We start from the raw sequence: 13,756 nt of genomic DNA, 5'->3' as shown, positions 1-13,756 counted from the left end.
TGTCTGGTAGTGCTGAGGCCCTTAGAGATGATCCTCCAGATCCACAGCCTGAGCATTCATCCTTCCTTTCTGTCTTAGTGCTGCTTGACCAGGAGGCTGCTGCCTTTGCCATCCTACCAACAGCCCGTTTTACTTTCCTTTTGGCTGAGATCTTTCCCTCCCTCTTGGCCCGATATGCCCTTATTATCAGCTTGTTAGAAAGCCAGGGCTGTTTCCTCATGGGAGGTGGTGGGGGCGAGAGGAGGCCAGAGGGCCATGAAGAGTTCAAGGAACCCAGGGAAAACTTAAGGCTTTGTTCCTTACCCAGCAGCTCTTCCCTGTCCTTCCCTGTAGCTGTTAGTGTCCAGATGAGACCGGTTCAGTGCTGGTTTCCTAGCTTTTTCTTGGGCTGCAGTAGCTCAGTCCTCTTAATTTTAAGCAACTAGGTACGACAGGTTGGAGTGGGTACCAGCTTGAGAGATGAGCAGAGTAGCAGAGGTGGCCCTGCCCAGGACTCTTCCTGGAGACCCAGTGGACCTGTAAGTATGCAGTTAGCAGGGTGCTGGGCAGGCGAGCAGCCAGTGGGAGGGGGTTTTCCCATCTGGAATTCCACTTTCTACCACCTCCTGCACACCTTGCTTGTCCTTTTTCTGCTCTGGCTTCATTTAGCAGCTACAAAATTTAGGGATTGCCCCTTGGCTCCCTGAAAGTCTTCCATTCTTCTCCAGCCTTTGGTGATTTAGTAAGGACCCATTTATATATAAGCAAATAATACCTGTCACCTGGGGCTCTGTCTTTTCCAAGGATGGTTTATTTAGTTCAGTCTGTTCTGAGCCTGAGGAGAGTCAAAATGAAATATTGAGGCCTACACTTCCCAATCTTATGATTCTGAGTGGTGGATCCTCCTCTAACTGGCCCAGAGCACCTGTACTGTATGGGAGGTTTCTTAACACCTGTGTTGCTGGCTCCCTTGCCCTGCTCTTCTGGCCTCTGAGGTCAGCCCTGTTCATTCCAGAAATGAGCTGCTGCTTTGGGGATCTTAAGGAGTCAGTGACCTTTCTCATCTTTCACATCAACAGAAATTTCCTGAACATCTGCCTTATGCCAGGCACCATGCTAGGTGCTGTGGAAACAAAGGTAAATCAAACAGAACTTCTGCCCTTAAGGAACTGTCCAATTTGGGTGATTCTCTTTGGCCCCTTGACAGTTATACCCATGACACTTAGAGGACAGAAAACAAGACTTAAACTGGTAAGGCAGACACTACCAGAGCTGTTTTTCAACCCACAGTACTGTTTTGTGCTTGGGGCAATGTTTCTTTGTCTGGACAACATGGTGCATGAGACCCTATCTCTGGGTCTGGAAGCTCCCAACCTGCAGGCAGCCCTCTGTGGTGGTGACCAAGATTTCCCCAGGAGGATTTGGCTTCTCTAGGGGACCCCTTAACACATCTGCCAGTCAAGGCAAGAGAACTGTGGCATTCCTGAGGCAGCTTGTATGATCAGTTCTGGATTCTGTGCCTAGGAAACCAGAGAATTCTTTCTTGTACTAATGCCACTTGCAGCAGGTTGCCAGTGCCTTCACCTGGAATCACCTTCCCTCTAGCTGCTGTAGTCACAGGAAAATTAACTTAAATGCCCATCAAAGTGTTTAGTTTTTACCAAATGTTTTTACCAAAGTCCAGTTTTTACGTGAAAGTTGTGTTCAGCTTCAGCTTATCCTTCAGTAGAAATATGCAGCCATTGTTTGCAGAGTTGGAGAATTAGGCACAGATTCCCCCACTTAACTTCTAGGTATCCATCCTAGCATTCCAAGAGTGAGGAGAGCAGGAGCTAGGCCCCTTCATGGCTGGTGTGGAGCTATGTCTGCCTTGAATACTTGCTTGTCAAAAAGGGGAAAATGTTATTTCTCATGTTTTTTGGCAGTGTGTATTTTTGATCTTTTCACATGTGCTTGTTGATTGAGAAAGGGGAAAAACCTAAACATTTCTGGAATATTTGCCAAACACTGTACCATGCCCTTAAATACATCATGTCTTAATTATTCCTTACAACAACTATTATTACCTTCACTTTTCAGACAAGGAAACTATTTGAGGAAGATTAACCAAGTGGCAACAGGCACTGTAGCCTGATTCAGTGAATTTATTTCTGGCCCTACCAACTTTATTGGATGCTTGCCCATGGAGGATTCTGGTTTGGTGGACAATACTATGTTGCACTCAGATCATAATACCTCCAGAGTAGAATGAACTAGTTTGTTTGGTGGTTGCTGGTGTGATTTGTTCCCTAAAATCCTGGAGTGATGAACTTCCTGGATGTGCCTTCTTCTTAATTACCTATTCTATGTGTAGGAAGTGGATGTTTTGATTGATTCTGGGCCTATGTGATTTTTCTTTTTCCCCCTAGTAAAGCAGTGCAGGGAAGACTCAGGTCCCAGGTCAGGCCTCAGGGGAAGGCTCCAGCCAAATCACCTCTGCAGTATCTCAATTCTGAGATGCTGGGATTTTAGCAAGAGTCATGAAGCTTAGAAAATATCCAGAGCTCCAATTGGATATAAAGGTATTGTGGTGTCATTGTTTTTTCTGTTTGCTAATGCCCGTTGTGATTCTTTGGGGGAAGTCAGCCATCTTAGTTTTTGTCTCCAAACCAACCCTAAGAAAAAATAGCAGCTGATATTGCTGTAAGCTAGCAATGCTCCACCTAGGAAATGGTTCCCTCAGGAAACTGTCCTCAGGGGCCAGGCCTATGCTGTTTCCTCTCTAAGACTGGGCCTTATCAGAGGTGGAAACTTGTGTTTGAGATAGTAAAATATACGGTTATTATCTACCTGCCAGTATTGTATGTTATAACTAATTCAAGCTACCAGAGAGTACTTTCTGTGTGCCAAGCACTCTGTGTACACACACATACATGGAGCTGAACAATTGTATATGTATAGATAATTTAATTTTTGTTTAATCCCATGCCTAAACCATGAGGTAGATATTATTATCCTAGCCTCACAGATGCGGAAACTACAACTAGAGAGATTAAATAATTGACCCAAATTTACACAGCTAGTAATTTGTGGAGCCAGGATTTTTTTTTATTAGTTACTCGAAACATTACAATGATCTTGACATATCATACATTTGATTCAAATGGGGTATGAATTCTTATTTTTCCACATGTACAGATTGCAGGATCACATTGGTCATACAGCCATACTAGTGTCTGTTGTATTCTGCTGCCCTTCCTATCCCCCCTCCCCTCCCCTCCCCTCCCCTCCCATCACCTCTCTCTACCCCATCTACTATAACACATTTCTTTCTCTTTTTTTTCTCCCCCCTCACACCTTCTTATATGTAATTTTGTATAACAATGAGGGTCTCCTTCCATCTTCTGTGCAATTCCCCTTCTCTCTCCCATTCCCTCCCACCTCTCATCCCTGTTTAATGGTAATCTTCTTCTCATGCTCTTCCTCCCTGCTCTGTTTTGAGTTGCCCCCCTTAAATCAAAGAAGACATTCGGCATTTGTTTTTTAGGGATTGAGCCAGGATTTTTTACTGAGTATACTGAGTTACAGAGATTCCCAGGTTAGGGGGTTAATGCTGTGTTGTAGGCTAAGCTGGGTGCCCTGGATGAGAGGCAAGAAGAAACTGGATAGGAGAAAAATAATGTGGGAATTGATGTTGGAGGGCAGAGCGGTATCAGTCTTTTCCTTCTGCTCTGCCTTTCTCTCCTCCTTTTCCCTCTCATGGTCCTAAGTCCCCTTCCTTTCTCTTGCCCTCCCTTCTTCTTTCTCTTTACCCTTGTCCTACTGTGTATTGGGGGTTTACTATGGTGTTGTAGGCTCTGCCGTAGTTACTGCATTTTCCTTCTCTTCTCCTCCCTCATTTCTCTCATCTCCTTCCTTTCCTTCTCTTCCTTCTTGCCTTCTGTCTTCTAATCCTGCCATAGGCCATGTGCTGCTGCCACCAGAAGGGCCAGGTTAGGATGGTCAATGCCCCATTCTGTAGGAGAGGTGGAAGACTTCATGGGAGGTGTCGGGGTCTGCTGCTATGGGTGAGAAGAGATAAGAGGTGGTAAGAAATGCCTGTGACTGGCCTGGGTTGGAGTATGGGAGATGCCAGGGTGCTTTCTTCATCAGGATAGCCCAAGGTAATGTTGGCATCTGCAGAGTCATATGGGGCTGCTGCTTATGGAGCTGAGGTTCAGAGGATCCCCCACCCCATACATAATTGCTGTGAAACCAGTACCAGCCTCCCTTTGCCCACTTGATTTTCTTAAAACCAGAATATGAGCCTTTGCACTCTTCTGTGGCTGATTTTGGCCTTGCATTTCCATCAAGACAATTTTGACTCTTGCTTCTGTGATTTATTGTATTCACTGTCCCTCCCAGCTTCTTGCAAGGGAAGGAAACATAAGGAGCCTATGGTCAAATACTGCCCTGGCAACGTTTTAATCCTGGACCTTGATTAAGGCTTGATTAACCCAGTGGCTTTCACTTGATTAAATCACTTGATTAATCCGGTGGTTTTCAACTGGGAGTGATGTGGGCCCCTAGAGCATGTTCAGCAATATTTGGTGACATTTTTGGTTGTCACAACTATAAAGGTAGTGCTACTGGTCAATAACAGGTGGAGGCCAGGGATGCTGCTACCCATCATACAGTGCACAGGACAGCAGAGAATTATCCAGAATGTCAGTATTGTGGAAGCTGAGAAATTCTTGTGGCTGAACTTGAGTGTCTTCAGTTGTAACGTGCGCATAATGATTCCTGGCACTGTGACTAAACAGGCCCACACGAGATAAGATGTAGAAATACTTGATGCAACTGTACGGTGTCACCCACTCATTACTTTTTGTTGAGAGCATTCTATGCCAATTAATACTGTTACTCTTCACAAATTAAAGTCATTGATAAACAGGTTGACTAGGATTAGACTCAGGAAGGAACCTTCTAGGTCCCATTAGAAAAGTCTTCAAGGTTCTTAAGGCCTTGGGAGTATAGTTGTTCAAACAATTTTAAAATTACTCAACTACATTTTGATACAGATTTTATTTTTTCAGTCTTTTATGCAGTTTGATGAAATATGAACACATCCTGAAGCCTGCAACAGAAGAAGAAATGAGATTGTTTTATTGAGATTTTCTCAGTGAAACCATGAAGACTGTTAGTGATTTCTACCTTTCCCTGTAAATGCTCACAAATCACTTGTTGTATAATCATGTCCTATGTTTGCCAATCTGCCAGAATCCAGTTTGACAAAACATTAGGCAAATATTTACCCATCTTTAACATTTTGACCCTTCTCATATTCTCTATGGTATCTTAAAATTTATTAGCAACAGCAGGGTGCAGTGGCACATGCCTATAATCCCAGCATCCTGAGAGGATAGGCAGAATTCAAGGCCAGTCTGGGCAACCTAATGAGTGTTAAGGGCTAAGGGTGTAGCTCAGTGGTAGAACACCCCTGGATTCAATCCCTAGTACTGGGGGTGGGGGGAGGAAATAAGATTGTTAGCAATGGTTTTGTGAACATAAATTCTTTTAGGGCTGCCCTTGGTAAGGTCTCTTTGTGGCTGGGACCACTGGATAAGATGAATTCTCTTAAAAGCATTGGTGGGGGACTTTAGGATAAAGTTGAATTATCCAGGACAGGAAAAGATACAAATCAACCTTCTGTCTGGCCCATGATGTCAGCACAGACCTTTAACTCAAAAAGGTCTCTGCTCCCTCCCTTACCTTCCTTTTGGCTTTCCTTAGATAGTATATTTAGGACATTAATGATTCTACATTTGAAGACTAAATCCTTTGAACAGTATGCTGCCCTTAGCTATCACTCTTGGGAGCAAACAGGCTGGTGGTTTGCTGTGACTTTTCCTTACAAAAATAGCCAGCACAATTATCACCCAGACCACAAGGCTGTGCGGGTAGGACATAAACACTGGGACACAAGTGCAGCCTCAGCTGCTCTGTGGTAATGGAGGGTGAGAACTGGAAGTGTGTTATGGTGAGGAACCCAGAGCTATAGACGGGAGAGGGCTTTCTTTAGATGCTTATTCCATTACAGAGGATTTCCACTTTACTATCTGTTTAAGGAGGCTTTGGGACTTGTATTTTTGGAATCTCTTCTTACTATTTCATGTGACTTGAGAGGCAGCAGCTGGGATGATTCTCTTTTTACCCAGATGGAAAATTGGGCTGGGCTGGGGCCTATGGAAAACTTGGAGAAGCCGAGAAGCCAGGCAAACAGGATTAAAAAGAAAAATTCATTCTGAGAAGTAGCCTCATGTAATGGAAAGAGTCAGATGATTTAAGGTTGAATCTTAGCTCTGCTTCTTGGGCACATTGCTGAATTCTTCCATTTTCTCATTTATAGTACTCAAACATTATAGGATTTTGAAGGTCCAATGAAAATATAGTTTCATACACATAATAGACTGTCAGTAAATACTGAGTGACTTGCAGATGTTTTATCCTTGTTTCCCCAGGGCTATTATTTTTCATCCTGGCTTATAGGTCACTTGTTTAGGGTTCAGCAGGTACCTGGGAATCTGCAGACTCCTGGGGAGCTCTGGGCCTGAGCCTGGTGACCCTGTGTGTTCGTGATTAGGGCCATGCAATACAATGCTGCTTCCTGAGCTCTTATTGGCTTATTTTTGGTCTGGGGTAGTTTATAATTGAACCCATAAGTATGATTATGAGGTGAGAAGGGGTAAATGGCAATATAAACAATCTCTGGAGGCAAAGTCAAATTGTTGAGATGTCATGACCGACTACTTAGCATTATTATAGTATTGTGTTTTTATTAGGAAAAGTTGAAATTGGCCAGAGAACCAAGTTCTTCAAAAAGAGAGAATTTTAGGACTACCAGTTTCTTTTCATTGTTTCTTCATATATATATATATATATATTTTTTTTTTGCTCCGCTCTATATTGGACCAACTGCATTAGCCAGACTACTGTTTTGCAAATTTGGGGGTAGAGGGGGATGTTTGCTAATTCTAGTTCCCCTCTTTCCTGCTACTGATTCAGGCTCAGGCTAAGGAGTCCATATATATTTGCGGGATTTTCTGGGGTGATTTTAGAAAACCTGCTTACTATGTGTGTGCAGAGATCACCTAGGACTGCCTCTGCCCAGCCTGGTTCTTTTCTCTTTCATTTAAAGCCTCAGGTTGAAAAGAGAATAGAAGAAGCTGGTTGAATGTGTCTGAAGTTCTTTTGAAGAAAAGAAACAATTTTTTTAAGCTATGGTAAAATAAAAAATAAAATTCACCATTTTACGAGTATAGTTCAGTAACATTAAGTCCATTCATATATAACTATCGATCCTACTATTCATAACTAATTTAATGGTACAAAACTGAAACCCTGGGGGCTGAGGGCATATTTTAGTGGTAAAGTATTTCCTAGCATGCATGGCCCTGGGTTTAATCCCCAGCACTTCAAACAAACAAAAACCTGTACCTTTAGTTAATAACTCCCATTCCCCATTCTACTTTCTGTCTCTATGAATTTGATTACTCTAGGTACCTGCACAAGTGGAATCATGCAGTATTTGTCCTTTTCTGTCTGGCTTATTTCGCTTAGCATGTCCTCAAGGTCCATCCATGTTGTAGTATGTGTCAGAATTTTGTTCCTTGTGAGAAGGCAGAATCATATTCCCTTGTATGTATGTACCACATTTTGTTTATCCATTTGCCTGTCAGATGACACTTGGGTTGCTTCCACCTTTGGGCTATTGTAAGGAACTAGTTTTGACGTGTAGAAACAAAGGCCTGATGTCCCTGCCTCCTTGTATGGTGGGCAAGCTGAATAGATAAACCGTCCTCTGTATGAGTGAGGTGTGTTTGTAAATGTGTCTGTGTGTCCAGCTCTTTCTCAGCTGACGTAAATAGTAGGAGTATAAAAAGCTCTGTTTTTTATCTGAAGAAACTCTCCCTTCCCACTAGGCTTGTCAAAGACTCTTGATGAAAGGTAAACAGGAGGCGAGTGCTTGACGCAGGACGAGACACGTGGCAAGCGACCCAGATCGGGTTGCTCTGCTCTGAGGCCTCTCCTGAGTCAGCCTCCTGCTTGGAAGATCTGTTTATTGCTGGGTGCTGCCCTGGTGTGGTGACAGCACCAGCATTCCTATGACAGCCAGGTCCAGGACCAGTCCTGTAATTTTCTGGTTGTGAAACTTTGGCTAAGTCATTTTAGCCTCTCCAGATCTCAGTCTTTGCTTTTAAGATTTTGGGATGCATATTAAATATAACTTATCAAAATATGTTGCCCAGGACCTGGCTTATGGTATATGTTCCAAAAGCCCTTGTTTTCTTTTTCCTCCATCCACTATTAGACAGCCATTGCCTTGTAGGAGAAGTCTTGTTTCATTTCCTTGTGGGAGCCCTCCACCCCAGGCCTACTACAGTGCCTGGTACGCAGAAGCTCCTGCCAGTTGAATGCTTGTTAACTGTATCCTACACAATGCTATGGGAAGCAAATATTGTTCCATAACAGGACTTTCCAAAAACATTCTAGGTAACTACAGTCCCAGGGGAATAAGTACATTCTCATTAGGGGAGACTACTTTGAAGAAAACCTTATTTTTTGGATGGATAAATTCTGGCTTGTATGAGAAACAAAAACCTAATACTGGCCCATTAATTTTTGGTCATTCATTGCCTCTTTGTGTGTAGAGTGCTTTTAAGAGATCATTGGTTAGGACTTTAAAAATAGGCCAGTTGTCAGTTTTGGCAAGAGAACATATCCCAGTGGCTTTAGGAATTTTTGTAAAGCTAAACATATCTCCTTAGAGAGAACTGTTTTGAACACTAGTTGTTGAATACCCTGAGGAGGTCACAGAACAAACTCAGTCCCAAGTGAGGGGTATAGACTCTAGATGTCAGTAAAGTGGGGGGAAATTTGTATGTTGGGGGAAACTGAATGGTTATTAATGGAAGCAAGGAGATGTTTAAATAATTTTTTATGGCCCCCTGACCCCCTTCCCTATCCTCATGCATCTGTCTGTGGTTTGGCCAATGAGAGGACCAGCCTCCTTGGGTAGTTTGTGGCTCAGGTAGAGAAAAGGGAACGAAGATTGTTGATGTGGTTCCAAATAGGAAGGCTGAAGAGAAAGCTCTAGCATCAAAACTCTGCTCCAGCACATCTGAATGTCACACCAACCCTGTGGTCTGGGCTGCCGCTGAGGCGCCTACTAATTTTGATGGGCATCATTATTAGCATTGGGCAGCCTCTGCCTGCTTGCAGTTGCCTTGGTGATGGAGACTTTCTTGCCTCTCTTGGCTCACATTATTGTGCATTGCCACATAGCAGAGTTAGGGTGACTCTTCTCTTGGCTTACATGGGACCCTAAACAAATGGGCAGTCCTGGCTGACTTGGAGGTTTACATCCTGGGTCTCTAGAAACAGCTCTATTAAAGCAGCTCCCCAAGGGATGTTGTCTGATTTCGTCTTTGCATTACCAGTGCCAGCATGTCACCTGTCACATACAGGGAAATGCAATTAAGAACATTCTTTACTTTTCTGGAACTATCAAGGGCTATAGAGATCTTTTATTACAATAACACCACCAGCCTGGTTTGTCATTTCAGAGGGACTCAGAACACTCTCAGGGTGTTAATGCTTTCAGAAATAAATACTATATCCTTTTTTTCCCCCTTTATTTTCAGCTTAAGCCTGAGACTTAGTATTTTTCCTAAGGAAAACTTAGGACCACTTTCTTGTTTAAAATAGGAGAAACTTATAGAAATGTACATTTCAAAAAGCTGGAGGAAAGAATTTTGAAAGTTTTTACCAAGAAGAAATAATACATGTTTGAGGAGACAGATATGTTTAATATGATTTAAACATTACACAATGCACCTATGTATTGAAACATCTCATGGTAGGTAGCCCATTAAAATGTACAATTTTTATGTACCAATTAAAAATAAACTTGATTTTAAAACACAGAACTCATTCTCTGTGAATGTTATTTGTATGACATTCACATAAAACATACAGTAAAACAGAGAGTAAACATGTAATGTGTACAAAAATAGGGGGCAGGGAAGTTGTTGTAAAGTATGCCTTGGCTAGACTTGGCAAAGAGCCCTGAGGTCTAATGAGCAGCCCTATGTCCCTCCCAAAGTCTGTGGGACTCATGAGCTTGGTGGGTGTCTTTTTACTTCCATCTCTGTTGGTTAGGGAAGAGGGCCATATGTAGGTGACCCCTTGAAAATTAGGAGCAATTATGGTGTTGCCCAGGCTGGAGGATTTGCCCCCTCCTTGCCATTGGCATCTGTGTGGTCCTGTGTGTACCAGGAAGGTCCAAGGGAGTGGAGGTGTCTCTGAGTAGGTGCCCAACATGGTGTGGAAGCTGCTGGAACTGGGATTTTAAGGAATTTTTCAGTCTTCTAGCTCCAAGTTGGAAAATTCAGAGGCAGATTCTGTTGCAGTGCTTGCTTGTGTTCCTTTCTAGTGTGTCTTTGTTGACAGAGCTGTTCTTGGGGATAGAAGGCAGAGTGTAACTCCCAGGCTGGTACCTGAACTGGGAGACCAGAAACAAGGGATCTGTGTGACATAGAATCAGGGGAGACTCCAGGCCCTTGTACCCTCTTTTTAGGCTCACTTTTGGTAACTCCATGTGGACAGTGGATGAGACTTTTGTTTTCATCCAAGATTAGAAGTCGTAGATCCTGACTCTGAAAGTGTTCTGTTCATGAGTAATTTATGGTTCTGGATCTCATGGTCTAAATATTTGGCAGTATTCTGCACTCACTATTTCTGCCTTCTCTTCTTGACCAGAGTTTATTTTGCTCCACACTGAACTTATTTCAGCTCAAGTGTAAATGACGCTATAGAAAGTTTCCTTTTTTAGGTATTCCTTTTTGCTCACTGTCTACAAATATACTAGAGGCCCATGGAAACAAATGAGTTGTGCCACATCAGTGAGGCAGCGAATTGGTCTAAGGTTATGTCACTTTCTGGAGGTTTCAGACTGAGGCAGTTGCTCCAGGGGGCTTGCTTGTCAATCTTCCTGGGCAATTACTCTTACTTTCTTTGCAAGTCTTTGGGCATGTTGAGCTCTGTCTGCTTCCTCTCTTCCCTTCCCATCACCATATAAGCTAGCCACATATAGTCCCTATGGTACCGTGACAAGCACTCACTCACCACCCCAGGACAACCCTTAGAAAAAATGGACACACACTCAAACCCTTTGGGATATACTTTTTCAACATGGTGCATAGCTACATATTGTTTTATCAAAGAATCCCAGTTAGATAGGAGGCATATGGCCAGAAGTTATCCTTTTACCTCTGAGTAGGTACTGAGGTTTCTGGCTGGTCATCTTTAATAAGGCTTATAATGTGTTAGGTCTGTGCAGGGGTGGAGGAGGATCAGGACCTCAGAGGATAAAGAGAGGTAGTACAAGATACTTGGGGTTTTTATACTAAGCTTAAGGGTACTTGAGTAATTTGATCCTTTTGAATTTCCCCCATTTTCTCCAAGGCCAAGTTGGATTCCCGGTTTGGAACTTATCACTTACCACTGCAAAATGCTTGAGAGGACCTGAATCTAGTAATAGTAACTCTGTGAACCCCAAGGAATTTTCCCACTTTTTTGCGGGGGTGGGGGCTGCTGGGGATTATACTCAGGGGTACTCAATCCCTTAACCACATCCCCAACCCTATTGTGAACTTTATTCAGAGACAGGGTCTCACTGAGTTGCTTAGTGCCTTGCTGTTGCTGCTGAGGCTGACTTTGAACTTGAAATCCTCCTGCCTCAGCCTCCCAAGCAACTGGGATTGCAGGCGTGTGCCACCACACCCACTTTACTTTCTTTTAAAACTAATCATTTCCTCCTTTCCAATCAATTACCAGACATGCCCAGAAATGAAATTAGGCCCACTGGATAGTTAAGGAATTGAGAGAGATTTTTGGCCAGGAGATCCCCTCTGTGAATTCAAGGATAGATGCTTCTGTGACCCTCCCCCTGCCCACCCACCTCCAGCACTTCATTAGAGCAGACAAAACCAGTTTGGAAGCCTGCTAGCCCACATGGCTTTCCCCTGGGTTCTCCTCAGGTTCTCTGCTAAGTGCTCTGTGTGCATGTGGACGGGCTGTTCTTGTTCCTGTAGCAACTTGCCTTGTTAATCTGGGGTTGGTTTCAGCACTAATGTCTCCCATTGGTATCTTTATCTTGCCGAATTCTTCTCCTCTTCTTCCCCATGCTCCTCCATTATCAGCTCCTTGTATTGTTCTACATTTCTCTACCCAGAGGAAAACCTTACTGTTGTCCTATAGCTCCCTGAAGCTCTTAGCAGCAAGCTGCTTCACATCTCCAGCTCTAGAGTAACCAACAAAGTGGAATTTTTAAAAATATATATAGGCTGAGCATCCCTAAACCAAAAATCCAAAACCCAACACATTTTGAGCACTGACATGATGCCAAAAGTGGAAAATTCCACACCTGACCTCCTGTAATGGGTGGCAGTCAAAATAGGCACACTAAAATGTTGTATAAATTACCTTCAGGCTATGTGCATAAGATGCATATGAAATAAATGAGTTTCATGTTTAGACTTAGGTTCCATTCCCAAGATATATTTTTATGTATATGCAATATTCCATAATCAGATCAAAAAAATCCAAAATCCCAAACACTACTGACCTTACCTATTTTGGATAAGGGATCCTCAACTATAGTGTCTTCAGGCTTTTAATTAGTTAACTTGTATGTTCGTTTTATAAACATTGAACTAAACACCGGTTACATGCTAAACATTCCAGGCTGAGTGAGTCCTAGAACCTGCCCTTGGGGAGCTGGAGGTGTTATTGGTCATAGACTACTGAGTGGTAGAAGTGGTAAGGAGGCCTAGGAGGGCAGGGCCAGAGTGGTGTGGGCACAGACAGGGAGTGGTGACTTCTGCCCCAGGGCTTGCTGGGAGGCGTCCCGTGCCAAAGCTCATCTGTGAAGGCTCTGTGGAAAAGGGGACAGGAGCAGGTGTACTGCTGAGTTACACTTCAGTGGCTGGACACGCAGGGTAAATACAATTCCAAACTGAAAGATCTGTGAGAATGGCCAAGAGACCAGAGAGAATTCGACAGGACCGGGAAATGGTGAGTGGGCCAATGCTACCAAGACCTAGGAGCAGGGGTGGGGCTGAGCTGGCATGTGTGGTATAAAGAAGGATACTGAACATTAAACTTGTCATGAACTAAATTTTGAAGTGCTACATTTAAGGCAGTTAAATGTCTTTTGGATGATAAGAGGACATGTCAAGTTTTGAAAGGGACATTAATAGGTAACTCTGTTGTCACTGACTTCTAGATGAATACCACATTGTGTTGTCCCTGTTGAAGGACCTTTTCCCTCCAAACACAGGGAGGAAAGTTACCTCCTTCCTTCTCTACCTTCTCCACTGTTCAATGTCCTTGCAGACTTAAAAGGGAAAAATAATTCTGGTGCAGTGATGGGCACCTGTAGGCCCAGCTAGCTACTCAGAAGGTTGAGACGTGAGAATTACTTGAACCCGGGAGTTGGAGGCCAGCCTGGGCAATATAGGAAGACCCTGTGTTTTAATAAAAATATTTTTTTAAAAGGAGGAGGGGGAAAGAAACAAATAGTTTCTCCTTCTCTGTGGGGAACTTTCAGATTAGCTGATTCTGGGTTCAGTATTCTGCTGCCTTGGGGGATGCTGGCCCATGGGTGTGAATGGTGGAGATCTGGAGGCTGGTTGCCATGATCAGCGAGGCAGCCCAGTGGCCTTGGCAGAGTTGGATTCTGGTTCCACCTGTGTAT

General features: G+C 43.4%; 1 protein-coding gene across 5 annotated transcripts in view; it reads left to right on the top strand.

Annotated features, from left to right (window-relative positions):
* Window positions 1-13,756, top strand: part of Itpkb (inositol-trisphosphate 3-kinase B) — a 99,181-nt gene that overhangs the window by 34,742 nt on the left and 50,683 nt on the right. Inside the window, exon 1 of one of the 5 annotated variants that reach the window (XM_078022923.1) lies at window positions 12,928-13,074. The exons of the other annotated variants lie outside the window; for them this stretch is intronic. Within the exon in view, the coding sequence (XP_077879049.1) occupies window positions 13,033-13,074 (42 nt within the window). The 5' untranslated portion in view covers window positions 12,928-13,032. Of the gene's footprint in view, window positions 1-12,927; window positions 13,075-13,756 lie in introns of those variants that run through there. 5 annotated transcript variants of the gene reach the window in all.

Source organism: Ictidomys tridecemlineatus, chromosome 10, assembly GCF_052094955.1.
Source record: "Ictidomys tridecemlineatus isolate mIctTri1 chromosome 10, mIctTri1.hap1, whole genome shotgun sequence".
In the NCBI taxonomy this organism is placed as follows: Eukaryota; Metazoa; Chordata; class Mammalia; order Rodentia; family Sciuridae; genus Ictidomys; species Ictidomys tridecemlineatus.
This window is presented reverse-complemented; position numbering and strand designations above follow the sequence as displayed.